The sequence below is a fragment of the Bufo gargarizans genome, chromosome 4 (genome assembly GCF_014858855.1).
Source record: "Bufo gargarizans isolate SCDJY-AF-19 chromosome 4, ASM1485885v1, whole genome shotgun sequence".
Classification (NCBI taxonomy): Eukaryota; Metazoa; Chordata; class Amphibia; order Anura; family Bufonidae; genus Bufo; species Bufo gargarizans.
Genome location: NC_058083.1, coordinates 204,785,241 through 204,808,510, shown reverse-complemented (window position 1 = coordinate 204,808,510; position 23,270 = coordinate 204,785,241). Strand labels below are relative to the sequence as shown.

The 23,270-nt window shown below is 43.0% G+C and overlaps 1 protein-coding gene across 1 annotated transcript; it reads left to right on the top strand.

The window, feature by feature from the left end:
* Positions 1-54: 54 nt before the first annotated feature.
* On the top strand, positions 55-14,544 carry CLDN1 (claudin 1). Its single transcript, XM_044290360.1, has 4 exons — positions 55-455; positions 10,457-10,621; positions 10,920-11,004; positions 12,574-14,544. The coding sequence occupies exons 1-4, from the start codon at positions 233-235 to the stop codon at positions 12,734-12,736; spliced, it is 636 nt and encodes a 211-aa protein (XP_044146295.1). The 5' UTR covers positions 55-232; the 3' UTR covers positions 12,737-14,544.
* Positions 14,545-23,270: the final 8,726 nt, after the last annotated feature.

Below are 23,270 nucleotides of genomic sequence, written 5' to 3'. Positions count from 1 at the left end.
GATGCTGTTGTTTTAACACTGTCCTCCACTAGGAGAACTTCTGTAAAGAGTTTAAATAAGACTGATTGACAACACTGTGTATTTAGTAGGTCGACTCTCCAGCTGCTCATCCACTCTCCTTACATAGTCTATAGAGTAGGTAGACACTGTGTCCAGTCCTACTTTACAAATCTAGTTGAATTATCTTAGAGGAAAGAATTTTTCTTACTCTGCGCTCTGTTTATTCAAGAAGATGGCCAATGCAGGCTTACAACTGTTAGGATTTGCTTTGGCTTGTGTAGGGTGGATTGGGTTTATAGTAGCAGTAGCTATTCCTCAATGGAAGATGTCTTCTTTCGCTGGAGATGCCATCATAACAGCACAAGTGACCTATGAAGGACTATGGATGTCCTGTGTCATGCAGAGCACAGGGCAAATGCAATGCAAATCATATGATTCTCTGCTGAAGTTGGGAAGTAAGTACAATTATGCTTCATTTGTATATGAATTATTCTGAATTTTTCTTTCTTTCTATCTATGTCTATCTATATGTGTGTATATATCTATCTATTGCTATCTATCTTCTATCTGTCTATCTATCTAATTATCTCAATATCTAAATTCATATGATGCTCATGTGATATAAAAATTGAGTCCATAAAGTATGAGAAATGATGTATAATGTGCCACTACCATTACTTGTTTAGTCCTAGGATTTGGCATGTGACCTACTAAAGCAGGGGTGCACAACCTGCGGCCTGGGGGCCACATGCGGCCCTTGATATCATTCTGTGCGGCCCCCAACCAGCTGGTGACAGACATGAATGTCTATGTCTTGTGGCTGCTCACATGCATTTTCCAAGTATTCTTCCATTAAATGGGAATCATGTAGGTGTAACCAGACATTTATAGTATATAATGTATGTACAATATGCCATAAATACAGTATTTCAGTTGGTAATACCCCTTTAACTTTTATTTTCGGCCCTTGGGATTCCTTCAGTCTGACAATGTGGCCCCTAACAAGAAAAGGTTGTGCACCCCTGTACTAAAGAGTAGGCTTAAGGTTACTGATGGGCATTTATGAGTATCAGGCCTGTACAATGTATAATAGGCATTATGGGTTTACATACGTTATTCTGACTTGTATATAACATAGTACACCAATAGCATCAACATTGATGGACTGTAAAGAATAGTAAGTCATCTAACGCTTCTTTGAGTTTGGTTTTTAGAAGTTAATAGGTTAAAACTTTTTGGGGGACTCTATGCATTTAACCATAGACAGAAACAAGTTCTAAGCAAGACAATAGATTACATGGCATACTGCCATCTGAACCCAATCTTCGCTGTACTGGAGATTGTTTAGAGAGATGAAGGATCCTGTCTGTTGCTTTTTCTATAAGATGATAAGTGCATCTTTCCTGCATGATGTTTAGTTTGGATGACTTGATGACTGGAAGAACATTTTGAGACTGAGCTGTGTTACGGATGTAGAGTGCATTATTATTCAGTCACGGCTTGCTGGCTATTACAAGTTGACAGAACTGTCCCACTATGATCATATTGATCTCTGCAGCAGTAGTTCAGCTCCAATGAAAGCTGCTTTAGGGCTTTTTTATTTGATGTTATTTGACTGCTAGATTTGTATAAAAGTTATGTCTGGGCTACTTGTAAGTTAGAATTCATCTTGGTGCTAATCAGGTATCCACCACGACAGGAATGCTGCTGTAAAGACAAGCAAGGGCAAGTCAAGACAAAGGGGAAAATGTAATGGTTATGAGCTAGAGGCAATGATGTGCTTAGCCCATAGGAACCAATCACTGGTGCACACAACTTGAAAAGTCTAATTCAGTCTTTCTTAGTTGAATGCCTCCTAACTAAACTAATGTAATTAGTATATACTCTGTGCCATTTAAGTACAGCATGAGCACACTGCGATTATCCCGCAAGCTTGAGATACAGCATGCACCACCTGTCCAAACACCGCAGGTCCAAGATCTCCTTGTAACATATTTATACTAAGGATTGCATCTCATGTAATCATGCAGTTTCACACTAAATTCATGCTTCCGTGTTATTAAAGAGTATTTTATTTAAAATGTATAAAACCATCCATTACTGAGTGAAATGTGCAAAATTCCACTCAGCCATATGATTATGGGAAATCTGAGTAAGGAACAATATGGCCATCATTACAACTCCCACATGGACTTTCCACAACTGCTGACTTTCTGTTATCTAGTGATACATCCTCCGGTTCTCTATTAGTAGATACCTAGCCTTTCCCATGATCAGTCTGAGAAACCTGCATGACAATCCCATTGGGAATTATTTAGATGTGTGGTGAAACACAATCCAAGTGATGACCACATTTCCCAGACCAACTGCAGCTCAAATCAGCCTAACCCACTCCCTCATCATGATTTAAGATGCCGTGAGTTCCAATCTGGTCACATGTCTACTTATGTACATCATCATTCGAATACAGGACGGTACTGGAACTCACAGCATCATAAATGATTATAATGCGTTGAGTTCAGGTGTTGAGTCTGGGAAATTAGACGGACTCTGTTTCACGGACTACACACAGCCACAACCTTTTGGTGATCATTTTACTTGTTTAGATACACAAATGATATAGAACAGATAGGAAGATCGAAAGCTACAACTTGTTCATTTACTGGTGATTTATTTTAGTTGGGGGGGGGGGAGGGTTCTGTTTTATATATGCCTTGTAGTGTGTTCAGAAACATAGGACAATTTAATGCGAAGAAGGCCCGTGTCTTAGGTTTTGCACATGCTTTTTGGGGTGCTTTTCCTGGTGCTTATTCAAGCATCTTCTTTTCTATGGCCAGATGTTAGCTATAAGTCAGCAGGCATATATTTAATGCACTACTAACTGAATTTTTTGTGCCACTTATCTTCACTTTGAGAGATTTGCATGTGGAAAGTGTGACTAATAAAAGGTCACCCAAAATGCTTGTATTGGTGGTGTCACACACACATTTGTCTTAGGAAGTGAGTTCAAAATGTAATGGGAAATTAAAGGTAACAGCATATACATCTCCTTCCTGCTGGATACACTTTTGGTTCAAATAACTTTATCAGAAACTGCAGTGGCAGGTTTAAAAAACACTGACCCATATTTACTAATGTGAGCGCACCTATATTTTTTTCGTACATTGCGTCAAAATGTGGAACAATTTGATGCAATTTGGAGCATCCAGGTTTAGAGAAATGATCTGCACCTAGTCCAAGAAGGGGAGTGAATTAATGGAAAGGGGTGTGGCTTTGTATATAATGGGAGTGGCATAACAAGGTGACATTTTTCACCAATTCAGACATGAATATCTACCTCAAATTAAGTCAACCAATAGTTGCTATAGAGTGGATAAAAGTGCCTAGCTCTGCATCACGTTTATCATTCATTCAGCCTGAGCCACTATGATAAATGTTTTGCAGGTCTAAACAGCCTGCCTCAGCATGTCACCGTCTATAGGATTAGTAAATCTTAGCGTAAAACCACCCTAAAAACACATAAAATTCATGAAAGCAGAGACCAGAGTCATCTCTCTCACAGCTTGCCTATGATTCTTTATTCTTTTTACTAGGAGACTTGCTAGTCAGGAAATATTACAGCAGCCACAGAAGCAGTTGGGCAATTATAAAAATCTTAGCAATAAAAGTGTCAGCCTAAAACACTCTCGTATGTATAATGATTTTATCAAAAAGGCCATTACATTTTATCTGCACTCGCTTAGGAGACAATTGTCAAGTGTCTTTTATTCAGAAAATGAACAATTTGAGGCCTGAGACAAAAAACGTGAGTTATTTAACAGCTATTGATTTTGTTAAGGCTGCTTTCACACCGGCATATTTTTCATGGACATATTTCGGTCAGCATTTTGCATCAGTAGGTCAAAACCAGGATTTTTCATCAGTTTTTGGCCGAGTCCTGGTTTTGGCTGACCAATAGAATCTACAAAGTCTCGATAATCTAAGGCTCACACAACCAAGATGGCTAGTTCACATCCTTCTCTGCCTACATCAGGATCTGAACAATACTGAACATGTCTCCCTTTGAAGATTGAAGGCAAGATCAGACCTGTGGAAATAGTCACCCTGGAGAGCTGCATATTTTCTACAAAGCAACTCTCCTCCCAAACATAAAAGACAAGAATTAACAGAATACCCTACCTTCCCAGCAAAACATTCCACCTACAGTATACCGAGTTAACTATTTCATTCCAAACTGCAGTACAGTGGTGGACACAAAGTATTAGCATTTTTCCCTTACATGCATCTAAGCAGATGCTAGTTGCTTTTTGGGTAGCAATGGCTCCCTTTACCTAAAGACCTGTAGTGGTTTGACATGTAATATGTCCACTGCTGAAGAAACAAATAGACTGACCCCACACTGCTGTCCTTGTCTAACCCTTTTTTTGCTTCAAATATTTCCAAATGAAAATTCACATAGGTACCTGCTTACAGCCACATCTATCTACGTTAGACCCACACAAAGCAAGAGCAATTTCCAGGAATCCTGTTGGCTTTGCACTTTGTATTGATGGCAGAAGCAAACTACTGCAGATTTTTTATTTATTTTTGGGGTGCTTAACAGGATAATAAAGTAGCATACATGAAAATCACAGGATTTAGGTTATAAGCAACACATTGTAGAGTGTTGTCATGGGTGTCATATCCACAGGAGTGGCAGAGTAAGGCTACTTTCACACTAGCGTTCGATCGGATCCGTTCTGAACGGATCCGATCATAATAATGCAGACGGAGGCTCCGTTCAGAACGGATCCGTCTGCATTATATTGGCATATAAAAGCTAAGTGTGAAAATAGCCTGAGCGGATCCGTCCAGACTTTCAATGTAAAGTCAATGGGGGACGGATCCGCTTGAAGATTGAGCCATATTGTGGCATCTTCAAACGGATCCGTCCCCATTGACTTACATTGTAAGTCTGGACGGATCCGCACGCCTCCGCACGGCCAGGCGGACACCCGAACGCTGCAAGCAGCGTTCAGCTGTCCGCCTGTCCGTGCGGAGGCGAGCGGAGCGGAGGCTGAACGCCGCCAGACTGATGCAGTCTGAGCGGATCCGCATCCATTCAGACTGCATCAGGGCTGGACGGAAGCGTTCGGATCCGCTCGTGAGCCCCTTCAAACGGAGCTCACGAGCGGACAGCCGAACGCTAGTGTGAAAGTAGCCTAAAGGATTGGTAGTGAAAAGAACAAATTGGCTAAACATAAACTCTGTGCTGTTCATAGTGCAGATTATACTGTATGTGGGCAGTGGATGGCACAGCGGATGGCACAAGGTTTCGAAGAGCAGAAATACAGATGTAGCCAAGCTAAAATTGACTCTGATAACTCTGATAACACATGGCACAGTGTTATCTTTGTGATAAAAGCCATTTAAATACATTTTGCACCTTAGCTACCAAGTTTAGCTCGGTTGCATCTGTATCTGTGTAACATAATACCATCACAGGCCCTTCGATATGCCTTCTTTTAAAGTTTTTTTTTCTAGGATTTTGATATTGATAGCCTATCCTCAGGATAGGTCACCAATATCAGATCGGCAGGGGTCTGACTACCAGCACCTGTGCCAACAAGCTGACCTTCTCGAAGCTTACCACGTACTGTGCCATCCAATAGGTAGTGTCAGTGCTTAGTATTGCAGCTTAGGCCCATTTACTTGAATGGAACTGAGCTCTGCCTAGGCCATGCCACCAATGAATGTGACGTCACCTGGTCTAAGAAAAGGTCTAAGCACTCATGGAGCACCATGGCCTCTTCATACAGCTGGTTGTCGGGGGTGTCAAGAGACGGACCCCCACCAATCTGATATCCACCACCTATCCTGAGGATAGACCATCAATATAAAAATCCCAGAAAAACCCTTTAATAGTCCCTTAAGGTCAGTATTTCTACATATGGAATTGAGAATGTAAGCAATCAGAATAAAGTTTCTCCCGTATACTACGGTCAAAGGAAAGGTTGTGTATAAACATGGCAAGGGCTACAAATAAATCTCTAAGAACAATATCAAACCACAGTGAAACTCAACCTCACAAGAGGAAACATAAATAGTGTTAATGAACCCTCTCAGGAGTGGCTAGTCTGTAATTATTATCCCAAGGGGACCATAAGAACTCATGCTTAAAGTCACAAAATATCTTGGAGGACTATCCAAAGAACTGCTGGATTCTATACATTAGCTAATGAGACTTGTAATATTCTATGGACATATCAATGAAAACTGGAGCTCTTTGAACAGAAAGGGTTTGAATATATCTGTCATTCCAATATAAGAATGTACACACATAGTACAGACAAACATGGGGGTGTAGCGGGATCGTGTGGGAATGCTTTGCGGCCTTAGTAATATGAATTTAGCCCAGTAATGTGAAATGACAACTGGTCGCATAAAGTGAAGTATCACGCTATAAAGTTTATGGGGGCATAGGCTTTTTCTCATAAATATGGGAATAAGTATACAATATATGTTCTCTTGGCTAATAGCACAATTTTTTAAGGATCAGTAATTATTCGGTATGACAAAATATAATAATGAGGTATACCTGGGGGGAGGGGGGGACACAAAAAATAAGTGGCAGCCAGTAAGTACAGGCAGCCAAGTAAAAAGGGCAAGAATGATGGGAGTTATAATTGTGGCCTTGAGAGTAGTAATAGGACTCTCACAGTGGGAATCTCTTCCTCTGGTGCTCCCTGGGGTTGTGCAGTCAATGGAGGGTGCATCCTGCCTGATGGTAGTTGGGGTGCCCCTGGTGTTAGATGTAGGTCTGGGTGCAAGGCAAGAGGGCAGGTGCAATGGTCAGCAAATCATGGAGTCAGTAACCAGGCCAGTTGGTAATAACCAAGAACGAAGCACAGTTCCAAAGCAGTACAATCTTTCCCCAATAGCAGCAATAGGAAAGCAACAATGATAGAGGTTGTAGTACTCCTCCCTGTCTCTCAAAATTCTTGCTACAGAACCGTAGGCATGCAATGAGGCTCTTGTTAAAAGCTTCTGCAAATTTCCAGGGTGAGGGTTGCAGATTTTAGATATGGCTTGCTAAGCCATCACAAAATGTGGCACAGGTGTGTTAGCAATGTCCCCTCTCACAGCATTCTCTCTGCCATAAAAGTGCACAATACCTTGCTAACTAACTCCAATGCACAAACTTGTACAGTCTTGATCTTTTGAACTTCCATCTCTCTGGAGTACTTTTGATAATAAAGTAGCTTTTTTGACTGTTGGAGTCTCAGAAATGAAGGTTTTATGAGTTCAGAACTAGCTCTGAGGAACTTGCACAAGTAGGTCCTCAATGTAGCACATCTAGAACCCAACTCCCTACTGATATACCAGGGGGTAGACCTAGGCCCATCTCCTAGCAACCTAACATGATGAGCCAAAGTGGTTCACCCTAAACTGTCCATACAATACTATTTAGCAGACAAATGCAACAAATCAGAAAACTTCAAGGAACAATATAACATCATATCAATTACCCTTGTACAGTAACCCTATTATGGAGTACGGCATAGGGGGCCAAAGTGGTTGCCATTCCAGAGCAATTACTCTTTAAAATCAACAAAACTTGAAACAACAGGTTGTTATGAATGGGATGATGACAAATATGCATATTTTGTCATTTTTGCAATCTAAGTAGATTTTATTGTTTTTTTTCTTTAACATTTGTCAACTAAATAAATATTTACGGTAATTTGGTAGTCTGATTGTGTCAATGATACAATAAAATACTCCATTGCATTGTATTATTTCCAGTCAATGTTTTACTAGGCCTAATAGAGGCCTACACATGGCAGATACGGGGACCTTTGTAAGGTCCCCAGCTGCTATAATAATTCATCACCACACACAATCCTAATCCAAGGAAGAAAGCCATGGGGTACAGGGGGAGCCCCCTCTCTCTGTTAAACTTCTTATATATGCATTTCTAATTGTATGTAAGTCATGATCTTTATTGTTGCGTAGGTACTTGAGCCACTATAAAAATAATTCAAAAAGATCTGAAACAAAGTTCATGTCCCATAGGTTAGTCGTACAAGGGCTGTATAATAAACTGGAATATGAATGCTGGAAACTGATATATTTTTATTCCTTGATACACGTTACGTCACCAGTAAAAATATATTCAAACATACAAAACTAAATAAAACACAGATTTATAGACAGGCAGGCACAGATAGATATATAGACAGATAGATAGATAGACAGATAGATAGATAGATAGATAGATAGATAGATAGATAGATAGATAGAATGTGACTAAGAATTAATGTTCCTTTTTTTATTTTATTATTGTAATCTAGTGGGAAAAAAACTTCCATAGATACACAAAGAGTACACCAAGGCTGGGTTTCCGTGCTTCAGGAGGTAGAAGAATCTTTTGGATGAACTTACAAAGAAAACAGTCGGTTTTTAACTTGTTACATGTTAGAAACGTTGCTACTCTTCAAGTTTAAACTTGGCAGAGAATTAAAAACAGGAAGATTTTCAAAGATGTTGTTATACAGTCACCTAATCTGGGATGTGTAGAGACATAATAACATTGGCTGACTAGTAACATAATACAGTGTCAGCCAAGCATAATAAATGACATGCAAAAAAAAAAATGGTAAAAAAAGACATTCAATTCAATATGCACTGCTGTTTGACAATAACTATGGTTTTAGGTATTTACTTTGAGAACATGTAACCAGTTGAATATTTGCTGAACATTCTCTTACCAGCGGCTATGTTAGTCACAAGGTATTGCATATACTAGTCTCTTTCTGGGGTTAGAAAAACTCACGACAACCTTTTGTAAGCGGTCGTATCAATGATAATGTATATACCAATACGGAACTAAAGCCGGATCTGACATCTAGAGAAGACGCCAAAGCCCCATGTGACATGTACAGCAAAGCTATGAATTATGTATTTTAATTTATCATACTTAAAAGCACCCAAGGCTATATACTTTATGTATTGCTGATTACATTGTGCAATATAAATACTGGAGGAGCAAAAAAAAAAACACATGGGGGAGTAATATGTAAGGAGCCTGTATAGAGTTTCTGCATCTCACTACAGCAAGATAGGCATATTGTATGCCACTGTATGGTGTCTCTCCATAGGTATTGTCCTATGGAAGCTATGTTCCTAGGGGAGAATACCTTGCTAATATAGCATACCCTGTTGGAGTCAATTTGGTAGTGTGCACCAGGCCTTACTTTGCAGCTTAAAGGGACACTTCCATCAAACATGTTACTTTTCTAAACTCAATATTCATAGAAAACAGTATTTTTTAGAATTGTTTGGATGTTTTTCATTTCGGTAGTATACAGTACCACTGAAGATGAAGTACAGAATATTGTCCTTCTGTAACGGTCAGCACATGAGAGATAAAACTTCTATACAGATAGGTAATCTACTGTCTGATTACTATTGCTGTGATGGGAATATGTTATCTGCAAGTATAATAGTAGATGTAGAATTGGGATGGCAAATCTATTGATAGGACTAGATAAGGATGCCCACAGAAAAGCATTGCACTTATCAGTTTAATTTGTGATGCTCTAATTGAGTCACTCACCCCATTCCCACTCTGGTCTCAGTAAATGGTCAGTAAATGCCCTACTAAAAGTCCAAACAAAGGAAGAAGGACAGGAAGTACAATACATGGAGTGATGTAAAATAAAATAAAAAACATAGAATATTCACATATTTTCTCTTAATATGCAATAAAACACATGTGATGGTAATGTCCCTTTAACTCTATTTGGGTTTCGACTGGAGTCTAGCATCCCATTTACTTTAAGCCATACTTACAGTATCTCAAGAAATGAGTTTTGGGTTGCTCTTCTGCACATTGCTTGCACTTAAAGGGCTTCTGTGAGTAGATTTGTGCCTATAAAATGGGCTGACCTGTTGCATGTACTCTAGGCAGCTGAAGGCATCTGTGTTGGTCCCATGTTCATTTGATAATAATGTTTTGATATATGCAAATGAGCCTCTAGGAGCAATGGAGGCATTTCTCTGAAATTGCCACATCCTCTCCACTTTGATTGACAAGGCCAGGCAGTGTAAATGTGATCACGCATGGCCATCAATCAAAGTGTTAACAGATGCCTTTTAAGAGCTACTTTAGCTGCCATCTTGCTTGTGAAACTGACAAGTTTATGTTTTAAAGGGGTCTTCTGAAAGATTAATGATTGTAGAGTATAATGTAATTATGCACCTATCTAATATACAGTACTTTGTGATTCAATTCCACACAATTACTGACCATATCAGTCCTCATTGTAACAAGACCACAATTTGAGGTCTACATACAGCAGAAGAGCAGCCCAGAACTCAGCTCACTGCAGCCTTATTAAAATCATCATGGCCAACGGTGTCCTTCTGTATGTAACTAATGTCATTTACTATCTCGTCTGTATTCTTTACTCAGGCACTATGCAGGCCACCCGGGCACTGATGATCTGTGGGATTCTCCTGGGGTTTTTTGCTGCTTGCATTGCTGCAGTCGGTATGAAATGTCTAACCTGTCTACAGGATGATGAGGTGAAGAAAGCCAAGGTTGGGATCGTAGGTGGCGCTCTCTTCATTATTGCTGGTAAGAATCCTTATTTTTCACATGGTGCCCCCTATCCTAACAGAGTATACAGCCATTTTCCACCTACTTATGTATTAATAGCATAGTAAATAGTTGTAACTATATATCTTCTTACAAACAAAATGTGAGATGTAGTTAAATGATGTAGTTTAATTATGTAGTAGATTTCTTAATTAAATTAACAGATCACTAACAGGAGCACACACTCATAAAACCAAATTTATTTATCAAAATTCCCCAAATAACGTTTAAATGTCCTAAGTCAAAACTAAATGATGTTTTTCTTCTGTTTCTTTAGGACTTTGTGTTCTTGTTGCTACAGCATGGTATGGAAACCAAATTGCCAGAGATTTCTACAATGCATTTACACCACTCAACTCCAAGTAAGACCATAGTAATATGAATTTTAATACACCGCATTCTTTTCATCGCATTGCTCAAATGTATTAATAGAATTCTTATCTGCAAGTGACCAGAGCTAAGGTCAGCATATGAGGTATTTCAACATGTACCACTTAAAGGGGTTGTCCGGGACATACTCATATTTTCACCCAGACAGCCATCCTGATGTTCGCTAGATCGTGCAGGGCAAGGGCTCTTTTGTTTACAATAACACACTGCCGGCGGAGGCTTCCACCTGGCAGTGTCTTCGGTGAGGTCACCGGCTCTGATGGGTGTGCTTTAGCACTGCCCTAGACGTTTTACTGGCTAGGGCAGCTTTAAAGGCTGCCCATCAGTTCCGGTGATGTCACGCGATTCCTGGCAGCCCCATGGAGAGCCCGGTACATCACCGCAACTCCTGAAAATGCCTTTGCACTCTGCAATTTAGTGCAGGGCAAAGGAGAGCATCGGAGCATGAACTGCTCGATGCTCAAGTCAGGGGGACTGTCTGGGGGAAAATGGAAGTATGTCCGGGTCCAGCTGTAAACCCGGACAACCCCTAAAGTTGATGTTACAGTTGTTCCATGCTAGGACTAACTTGGCCTTATGTATTAAAGGGGTTTTCTGGGTCTTTTACACTGATGATCTTTCCTTAGGACAGGTCATTAATATTAGATGGACGAGGATGTATCTCCCACGACATGGCTTTGTACACTGTGTAGTACTCATGCAGCACTCTCCCCACTTACTTGTTTAGGACTGAGCTTCAATAACCTGTTCAAATTCACTGCACATTGTACAGAGCTGTGCCTGGTTCCGGTGCGCTGCAGCCTCTACAATCAGTTGATTAGTAGATGTACCGGGAGTCAGACCAGCACTGATCTGATACTGATGGATCTATCCTAAGGATAGCTTATCAATTTTAAATGATCGGAAAACCCCTTTAAAACTGTCCTAAAAAAAAGTTTCAATTGTCTTGTTACCCATATCAGTCAGTTCAGCTATCATTTTTTCTGACTACTCACTATGGAAAATTAAAAACCCTGACAGCTATAAAGAGGACCTTTCACAGGTCCGAACATTATCATATAACTAGCGAGTTGTGTAGGGCATACTAATGGCATGTTACAGCGCTTACTATTTCCTCTATGCGCTGCTCCGTTCACCTGCTATGCCCCCCATATTGGTTTCCTGCCTGGTTTGTAAATTCAGAAACAGGGCCATCTCCTCCATGTACCGATGGTATGAATTTACATACCAGGTGGGAAACCAATACAGGAGAAACAGCGCGTGAACGGAGCGAGATATAGAGAAAATAGTAAGCTCTTTAACATGCCATCAGTATGTCCTACACAACCCGCTAGTTATATGATAATGTCCAGACCTGTGAAAGGTCCTCTTTAATAAAAGAGGCTCAAGGCGTACTAAACAGCAGATACAATAGGAGTTGTATCACAATCCTATAATAAGGTAATGAATTTTCCATCCAGGTCTACAGTACCTAAAAATTACATTCTATAAATGCCAATACTGCAGAAAATGATATTTCTTTTTTATGTTTTTTTCCCCAGGTATGAGTTTGGTCCAGCTTTATTTATTGGTTGGGCTGGTTCTGCACTGGCCATTTTGGGAGGTGCTCTTCTGTGCTGCTCTTGCCCCAAACGAGAAACATCTTACCCACCACCAAGAGGCTACAACAAAAACGCACCTTCTACAGGAAAGGACTACGTGTAATTCAGAGTGATACTGAATATTTCACTGGGACTTGACAATCTTTTCTCTTACTGCCACCAGAAAAACAAAACCACTTGCCAGAATTACCTGCTATTTTACCAGCAACACAATCCATTAGTCTAATAATTGGATGAAAGTGGTTCAAAACCTCTTGGCCAGAAAGTAAAGCGATGACGGTTGTGAACTTATTAATTGAGCTGCGGCTAAAGGGTCAAAATGCAGCTATTAGTGAAGTCAAAAACAAAATAGCAATTCCATTGATTTTGTCTTTATAATGTGTTGCATACACTAGAGCATAAGAGTAGATAGGCTTATATATGGAAATGTATGCATCAGTCATGATAAAGTACATTGCAAATCCTGCTAAATAGCCATTAAAATGTATTTCTATATGAATAACATACACACCATCACTAATTACTCTCCTATACACACATTAGTAAGTATTAAGTACTATTACATATCAGAATCTCAAAGGTTATTTTTTGCATAATGAGGAATTACGGGATGTACAGCTCATTTGTCATAGTTAAATGGAGCTAAGCAACTATTTATTGCATTTAATGAACCACTATGTAGACCAGCAGCACTATATCTTGGACTTTATGAACTAGGGTCAACAAACACGAGATAGTGTGAAACCATGGCATTTTATGCAGTAGTTTTCTTGGAATTAAATTTTGCATGGATTTTGATAAGGTACTCCCTTCATTAGTCTACACAGTACATGCACCTGAGCAATAATTAACATTGGGACACTTTTTGGTGCATTAATCACACCCTTATGAACATGAGGCAGTAAGAACTGGTACTTGTTTGCCCCATTTCCTTGGTCCTCTGGTTACTTCTCCATACTCGTGATTTCTAATGATGCAGAACCTGTGAAGAGGAGATTCAGTCAAGCTGGCTGCACCTCTCTCCCCAGGGGCCCCATACTTGCTTCATAGACTTATTCTATGGTACGTACACTGTTGACTCTCTTAAAGAAATGCTACACAATAGAAAATGCACAAACAATAAATTAGCACTTGCCATACTCCCTTGTTGTGATCCTGATTATCAGTAAGATCATCTATGTCCCTTGTCTTCTTCCTCATTGCCTAACATTGGGTGAACCCATAGGAACATTGATTTAGAAGACCACCCAAATGTCAGAGACCTGCAGCTCTCTATTCATTGTGGAAGGACAATAGAGTCTGTGGTACAAAAACCAATGTAGAAACTTCCTCTGCCATCTTCAAAGAGGATCAATGCCACTACATAAGTACATAGACACTTTGTAACCTATTTATGCCACTTTTGTGGCACAAATACAGCCGGTTTCATATTTTGTTGCTCGCTCTTTGTGTGGCAAAATGTGTGCGATATTTCCCCTTTCACGCCACTTTTCAGAAGTGGTGAGAAAAGGGGGCCTTCTGTGGGCAGGGAGCTGACAGCACTGCAGGCCTGCCACATTTATCCTTCTTCAAGCCACGTGAAAACTTAAATCTACGACAGCTAGGAGGCTGCCTTAGATTTAAGTGTGCCTCTGTATAAATTTGACCCATCCTCCAGCAGCACAAAGGGAATTAAGACTGGCTTACTGATAAATGTCCAACATAATCCTTAAAACTATGGTTTATATCAATGACATTTTTTTAGAGTATTAGAAATATGTATTGTCTAGAGTCAGCATGAAAATTTCAAGGCCTGAAAAGCCCAAGATATCCAAATATAAATGGGCTTTGGAGTCTGTGCATACTTTAGTATAATAAACCTGATTTAATTGATTTTGTGATTTTTTTAATAAATAACTTTTTTGTAATAGCTGAAATGTATATTATTTATTCGCTGGGGTATTATCATATCTGTGAAAAAAGATAACACATAAAAGTGCCACTTTGTCCTCTGCATGGCTTTTTTATAGAGATCGCATGGTAAAGACAGTGGCTGACTATGTCACCTCTGGAAAAATCCAAGAGGAAAAGAGAGGAGATGAAGAAGCACAGCTGTTTCCTAGATCAGTGGGGGGCACAGCTCAGACATTGAGGGCATATCCTGTCAAAATACCTTGTCTGCCTAGAGACCCTTTTTATGGTTTCTATATGTATAAAAACCTGGACTTAAAATGCTCAATGTTTTCAATGGGACAACATCTAATATGAATGGTCCCTGATATGGATGGTCCCTTTCTACTCTTTGCTAAAGATTAGACCACCACCTTCAGGCCCTAATACATCAGCAGATTATTGTTAAGATGAGTGATGGTATGACAGCTCGTTAGCGATCATATGGCAGTGTAATAATGCCACCGATTACCCGATGAACCGGCAAACGCTCGTTCATTGGCTAATCAAGATCGTTTAACATGTTAAAAAATTCTGCTTTGCCAGCAGCAGATTGCGCCATGGACTAGGGGTTTTCCTGCTGGCAAACAATGAGACAGTATAGGGACAAGCAATCGCCAATGTATTGAGGAAGAGAACGCTGCATGTAATAGCATCGGTCTCCTCCAGCGAGCAGGCGATTGACAGGAGTGAACGCTTCCCTCCCGACAATCGTCTGCTTTATCTGTGAATGTAATAGGGTCATTAGTCTAGGAAGGCCTCTTCAAGCAGCTGATCAGTGGGGATACTGGGAGTTGGACCCCCGCCGATGAATTGGAGAGCATTACTTCGACATGTCTTTGTGTAAGGATCATTAACCATAATATTTTTACTTTTTTGCAACCCTGTTGTCAGGTCAACTTCCTAAGAGTTTTAAGATGGCACATGGGTTGAATAAAAATGATGTGTTGAGAAATGTTTCGGGATCAATAATCTCTAGCTGCCAAGACCCATAAGATCAAACAACGCCTGCAACAAAATAGATGAATGCCATTTTTCCTCTACAGTTCTGTACCAGCGAGTGACACTGAATGAGATAAAATGAGTGAGTTTAAATGACCCCCACATTCGGCTATGTGCAGGCTGGCCTCATGCATGCTATTCTTTCTAATCAATATTTCCTATGGCTTTTCGGGTGGATATTGTTTTTCTTTTTTTGACACATATAACAGCAGCGGAGGAAGATGCATGGAGAACACTACTGCGCACAAACCATTACCGTGTAGAAATATTGCCTGTGGTTTCTTTACTTTCCAGTAATAGATTCTGCAGTATGTTACTGTCTGCAGTCTGGCCTAATAAGTACAGTAAGTAGAATCATCAGACCTACAGCCATTTCCAAGAATATCAGTGAATTCACATAACATAATCTGTAATATATCTGTAATAGTTCGGCCACAAGGTCAGGTTTCCAGGTCCAGTTTCGGAAGCTAAAATCAGGAGTGGGTCATAAAAAAAGAGAAAGTATAAAGGATAGATAACACTTTTCCTGTTTTTTTTTTATTCACTCCTGGTTTTGATTTCCAAAGCTGCATAAAGAAACCCGACTGTGTGGACTTACCCTAATACACCAGCACCCGGAACCCCGGTGGATCAGCCATCTGAGAAGACAGCAGCACTCCAGTGTCATCGCCTCCTCGCAGCTTACCAAGCATAGTGCTGTCCATTGGATAGCGGTTGTGCTTGGTATCGCAGCTCAGAGAATGGGACTTAGCTACTCCTTGGCCATGTGACTAGTCCATGGCACTCACTGGAGCTCTGTGCTTCTTCAAGCAGCTGATTGGTGGGGGAACTGGGAGTTGGACCCCCACAGATCAGATACTGATGACCTATACTACTCCTATAACACAATGTTTAATATAATCATTGTACAATTAACTATGAATCTCATCAGAAATTATGATGAGAGGTGGTAGGATGGATTTCCCAGTTTTGAGATTTGTGTAGGGCACATAGCTGGTCCTCCAATTCCCTTCAATGGGAACAGTACTGTAGTAACCAGCTGCGTCTACTGCACACAATGGATGAAGTAGTTCTGATGCTGAATTTCAGGGCCCAAACTACTTTGGAACAGCTGATCAATGGGTGTGCAGGGTATTGGACCCCTCCTCTTTTAAAGATATTTCTGGTCTATCTCATGGAAAACCTCTCTAAGGCAGTGTATTTGTCTAACTCTAGCAATGTCTGTTGTGACATAGCAAGGGGTTTTGTTTGGGAAGGCAGGTATTTTCCTCTCAACATGGGCGGCTGTGCTGATTTCCAGCCAGGTGAGATCAACTACTGGACTGGAGTTTTTAAGTGCCAGTCCAGGTTTTGGCAGCACCTGGCTGTCCTTTAAATAGGCAGCTGGGCTCAGTAGCTGAGTCTCTATATTGGGATCTAAAGCATGGTGCTGTGCTGGAAGGCTGAGAGCCGCATGAGGGCTTAAACCAGCTAAATTTAAACCTGTGTCACGTGATAAAATGGAGGCTGTAATGAAAGCTCTCGTGGAGGCTAACCAACACCAGCAAGAAACAAACCAGCTACTGTTGCAACACGTGATGGGTTTAGAGACGGCAGGAGCATCCTCCCAGAGTGTCCATGATGTCCAGAAAGCAGTCCGTGCGGCGATCCCCAAGATGACACCATCAGATGAGAAACCTACCTGGCGATGTATGAGAAGGTGGCCACAAGGGAGAATCTACTCCGAGATCAGTGGGCAGAGGTTGTCACTCCGTTCCTGACATTCGATTCCCAGCGGGTGTATTTTGACTTGCCGGACGATCAAGCGGCCGACTACCAGAAAGTCAAGGGTGAGATTCTGGCAAGACTGGGGGTGAATGTGTTGGTCCGGACCCGGCGGATGCATCAGTGGGGGTTTAAGCCGGCTGAGCCCGTGAGACCCCAGTATTATAACTTACTTAACCTCTTGCAAAAGTGGCTACAGCCTGACGTGCTGAGCCCCACTGCTATGCTGGACCGTCTGTTGGCTTATATGTGCTGGAGGGCTTTGCCACCCCCTCTCCATCAATGGATCGGCCAGGTCTCTCCAGGTAATGCTCTCAAGATGGTCGAACTGGTGGAGCGCTATGAGGCCACCATAAATCTACAGGGGGGTTCTTTTGGGAGGGGGGTAGTCACATCCCATAACTCTCCACCCTAGACCTGGTGGTTTGTGCCCACCAAACCCGCCTAGGATATACCCCCTGTGGACCCAGTTCCAATAGTCTGTTGGCGGTGTCGGGGTCCTGTCCATGTACAAGCTAACTGTCCACATCAGGTGGAACCCATGGACACAAACTATGGCTTCCATCAGTCGTTATATGCTAGGAAGCTGTGTGCAATGGGTGCTCCGGAGACTCTGAATCACCTGTGCCAGGTGGAGGTGGGAGACACTCCAGCGGAGGCTCTGTTGAACTCAGGGAGCCTGGGGACCCTGGTAAGGGCTCCCCTGGTATGGTCCACTGAGTATACTGGTCGGAAAGTCAGGGTCATGTGAATTCATAGAGACTTAAAAGACTACCCCACTGCTATGGTGTCTCTATCCACGGTTGCCGGCAGGTGGACCCACGAGGTGGCTGTCGCCACCAATCTACACTACGAACTTATAATAGGGAGAGACTTCCTGGCACTGTGGTCTGCTACGAGAGTGACTGATACCCATGAGACAGGGGTAATCCTAGCAGAGTGGCCCGGCTCAGGTGGGAGACCAGAACCCTGGGAACCTGAGACCAAAGGGACAGCAGTAGGGGTGACCGTCACTTCGGTGGAAGAGGGGGAGACAACCCCGCTAAGTGTGATGGTGGGAGACATGGAGGACTTGCCACCGGGTCCTGAGCTGGTAGTGCTCAATGTCTCTGGGGATAATTTTGGTACCGCTCAACACAGGGACCCAACCCTATCCCGAGCCTGGGAAAATGCATTAATAGTAGATTGTGAACCACAACAACCAGGGGCAGAATCGGTGTTCCCCCGTTTTGTGGTTCATCAGGAGATGTTGTACCGGGTAAACCAGCTGCAAGGTGAATCCATTGAACAGTTGGTGGTGCCCCAGGCTTACTGCAAACTCTTGTTAGAGTTAGCCCACCAACATGTTCTCGGGGGTCATCTGGGAATGCAGAAGACACAGGTCCGGATACTACAAAAGTTTTACTGGCCCAGTGTGTTTAGGGAGGTGGAAGAATTCTGTAAGTCTTGCCCGACCTGCCAGCCAACTATGCCCCAGCACCTTTTTTCGCAGTCCCTTGGTACCTCTCCCGATCATCGAGGTGCCGTTTGAGCGGATCGCTATGGACCTCATAGGCCCAGTAGCGAAGTCCGCTAGAGGACATCAACACATCTTGGTCATCCTGGACTATGCCACTCTGTACCCGGAGGCGGTGCCACTGCAACATACATTGGCAAAGCTTATAGCTAAGGAGTTAATGGAGATGTTCTCCCAAGTGGGGCTACCTAAAGAGGTTCTGACTGACCAGGGGACCCCTTTTATGTTCAAGGTCATGAGGTAACTCTGTAAGTTGCTGCATATCAGACAGTTACGGACGTCCGTGTACAATCCACAAACGGACGGACTGGTTGAAAGGTTTAACAAAACTCTAAAAACTATGTTAAAAAGGGTGGTGTCTAAAGATGGGAAGGATTGGGACCTTCTTCTGTCCTATCTCATGTTCGCTGTGCGAGAGGTACCCCAGGCTTCTACTAGGTTCTCGCCCTTCGAATTTCTTTATGGCAGACATCCTCAAGGTCTGTCGGATGTGGCCAAAGAGGCGTTGGAACCGCAACCCACTCCGCATTAAAGTGTCCTGGAGTATGTTATCAAGATGCAACAGCGGATAGAGACCGTTTTGCCTCTTGTCAGGGAGCATATGGAGGCAGCTCAGCGAGCCCAGAGACGGATCTATAATCGGCAGGCTCGGGTGCGGATCTTTAACCAGGGTGATCGGGTTTTGGTTCTGGTACTGACAGTGGACAGTAAGTTACTGGCTAGATGGCAGGGACCCTACGAGTTACTTGAGAAATTTGGAGAGGTAAGTTACAAGGTACACCAGCAAGGACTGCGGAAGCCGGAGCAGGTTTACCATGTTAATTTACTTAAACCTTGGAAAGATAGGGAGACCTGTACTGAAGACAGCCCGCGGACGGATTTCTAGGGGAAGAGGTTCCGGCATCTATGTCTGATGCACAGTAAAATTTGCTGACAGCCTCTCCTCTAAACAGGCTCACGGATGTGTTCTCGGACCTCCCTGGATGCACTTCCGCAATCCAGCATGACGTTGTCACTGAGCCTCAGGCAAAAGTCCGGTTAAAGCCATACCGGGTACTCGAGGCTCGTCGACAATCAATCTCGGAGGAAGTGCAGCTCATGCTGCAGCTAGACGTCATCGAGGAGTCTAAAAGTGAGTGGGCCAGTCCTATAGTCTCTATACCCAAGCCGGACGGGACATTACGGTTTTGTAACGATTTTCGTAAGCTGAACGAAATATCTAAATTCGATGCATATCCCATGCCTCGGGTGGATGAGCTTATTGAAAGGTTAGGCCAAGCTAGGTATTTTTCTTTTTTGGACCTCATCAAAGGGTACTGGCAGGTACCCTTGATGGAGGCTGCCAAAGAGAAAACTGCCTTCATTACACCAGAGGGGCTGTACCAATATAAGGTGTTACCCTTCGGTCTAAATGGTGCCCCTGCCACTTTTCAATGTCTAATGGAAATTGTGCTTCATCCATATCGGCGGTACGCCTCGGCTTATCTGGATGATACAGTACAGGCCGTAGTGGACTCCCTTCAAAAGGCCGATCTAATAGCTAACCCAAAAAAATGTGCAATAGGGTTAGAGGAGACCAAATACCTAGGGTATGTGATTGGGCACGGAGTCATCAAACCCAAAGTAAATAAAATAGAGGCGATAAGGAATTGGCCAGGAACTGTCACCTCTAGGCAAGTAAAGTCGTTCCTGGGAATGGTGGGCTATTATATGAGGTTTGTTCCCCATTTCGCCACTTTAGAAACTCCATTGACAGGGCTCTTGAAGGGACGGAAGTCCGTAATGGTTCGCTGGAATGACCCGGCGGAAGTGTCTTTCTCCGCTTTGAAGTCAGCCCTGTGTGGGTCCCGGGTTTCGGTGACGCCCGCCTTTAAAAGGGAGTTTATAGTACAGACCAATGCCTCCGAAGTAGGCCTCGGTGCTGTACTGTCTCAGGAAGTCAACGGGGAGGAGCATCCCATTGTCTTCCTCAGCTGTAAGCTCACTCCAGCCGAAACCCCGGTACAGTATAGTGGAGAGAGAGTGCCTGGCCATCAAGTGGGCACTCGAGTCTCTCCGCTATTATCTGTTGGGGAGAAATTTCCGTCTGGTGACTGACCACTCCCCTTTCAAGTGGATGACCAGGCCAAAGACTCGGGTCACCAGATGGTTCTTGTCCTTGCAAAATTTTAAGTTTACAGTAGAATACATGGCAGGCCATTACAGGGAAACGCGGATGCCCTGTCCCGGGTACACTGTCTGGCGTGTGTTCACCCCGCTCAGGGGGAATATGTGACATAGCAAGGGGTTTTGTTTGGGAAGGCAGGTATTTTCCTCCCGACATGGGAGGCCGTGTTGATTTCCAGCCAGGTGAGATCAGCTACTGGACTGGAGTTTAAGTGCCGGTCCGGGTTTTGGTAGCACCTGGCTGTCCTTTAAATAGGCAGCTGGGCTCAGTAGCTGAGTCTCTGTATTGGGATCTGAAGCATGGTGCTGTGCTGGAGGCAGGGGCGTACCTAGAGCATTTGGCACTCGGGGCGAACCCTTTGTTTGGCACCCCCCCCCCAAGAAAGTTAAGAAAACATGCACAAACTTTTTTCAATGTTTTCAATAATATTTATTACAAATTACATCCCCTCCCTCCCCACCTTAATTACACCCCCTCCCTTAAAAACACCCCCCCTTAATTACACCCCCTCCCTCCCCACCTTAATTACACCCCACCTTAATTACACACACACACCCTTAATTACCACCCCTCTCTTCTCCCCTTAATTACACCTCCTCCCTTAATTACACCCCCCTTAATTACACCCCCTCCCTCCCCACCTTAATTACACCCCCTCCCTTAATTACACCCCCCCTTAATTACACACTCCCCCCTTAATTACACCCCCTCCCTCCCCACCTTACCCCTCCCTTAATTACACACACACATCCCTTAATTACACCCCCCCCCCTTAATTACAAACCCCCACTTAATTACGCACACACACACCCCTTAATTACACAATTATTTACTCACATTTTGATGATGCCTCAGGCTCCGTCCGACCGCTGGTAATGGATCCTTCCGCTTCTTTAAAAGATCTGTGAAGGCGGCGCGGCGTCAGCGTCGTGACGCCATGTTGCGCGCCGCCGCAATAATCCTTCCACAGAAGCCGGCGCCTGGCGGAGTCGCGTCGCGGTGCAGCAGTGGATGGAGGGGTGACTCTGTCATGGCACCCCCCTTGTGAGTGGCACCCGGAGCGGGCCGCCCCCCCCGCCCCCCCCTTGGTACGCCACTGGCTGGAGGGTTCAGAGCCGCATGAGGGCTGTATGCTGAGAAACAGGCCCCCTAAAGCCTGCTGTGAACTGCCGGGGATAAAACGGCTAGAAAGGTGACGTGACTGTTCTATGGACATTGCATTGTGTGAATTTAACACCAAGACTGTATTAAGTAGTGTTTCTTTTGCCTTTTGTGTGAAATAAACACTGACATTTTGATGTACGAACTTGTTTTGCCTTTGTACTGCATCCGCTTACCCTGCCTACCAGAGCAAATCCTCACACTGTGTATCTATATATGGATATTTCCCAGACCTGTTGTCCAGCTAGTCCATCAATTTCAGATCAGTGAGGGCCTGACTCCATGATCAGCTAATTAACAGGGCCACCAGGCACCAGTAAGCACCGCCAGGTACACCACCATATGTTTTAGACTACTTTCACATTGGCGTTTTGACTTTCTGTTTGTGAGATCTGTTCAGGGCTCTAACAAGCGGTCCAAAACAAATCAGTTTTTCCCTAATGCATTCTGAATGGAAAAGGATCCGCTCAGAATGCATCAGAATGCATCAGAATGCATCAGTTTGCCTCCATTCCGCTCTGGGGGTGCTGCTTGCAGCATTTTGGTGTCCATCTGACGAAACTGAGCAAAACAGATCCGTTCTGACACACAATGGGGATTAATTTATATGACACAATCTGGCACAATAGAAAACTGATCCGTCCTCCATTGACTTTCAATGGTGTTCAAGATGGATCCGTCTTGGCTATGTTAAAAATAATACAAACTGATCTGTTCTGAACGGATGCAGATGTTTGTATTATCTGAACGGATCCGTCTGTGCCGATCCATGACGGATCCGCACCAAATGCGAGTGTGAAAGTAGCCTTAGTGGCTGTACCCGGAGCTGCAGTACAAGGCATATCCTGTAGGCCATGGGAAAAATACACTGGAATGATCATTCAGCCTAGAGTGATCAGGCCAAACGTTGCCTCTATATGCCCATTGAGATGAGAGAAGAAGTTGCCAGACATGCCTGGCACCACTTATCACAAGAGACAATACATGAATAAGATATAACCCTTTTAAAGCTAAAGGATTCATCCAGCAGTCTGTAGTCTCTGCAGACAATAGATTGTTGGTCCATCATGAAAAAGACTAAAAAACAATAGTAACCTA

Coding starts and splice junctions, on each gene's coding strand:
- CLDN1 (XM_044290360.1), top strand. CDS start 233: ATGGCCAATGCAGGCTTACAACTGTTAGGATTTGCTTTGGCTTGTGTA. Junction 10,622..10,919: donor CGCTCTCTTCATTATTGCTG/GTAAGAATCCTT, acceptor CTGTTTCTTTAG/GACTTTGTGTTCTTGTTGCT. Junction 11,005..12,573: donor TTTACACCACTCAACTCCAA/GTAAGACCATAG, acceptor TTTTTTCCCCAG/GTATGAGTTTGGTCCAGCTT.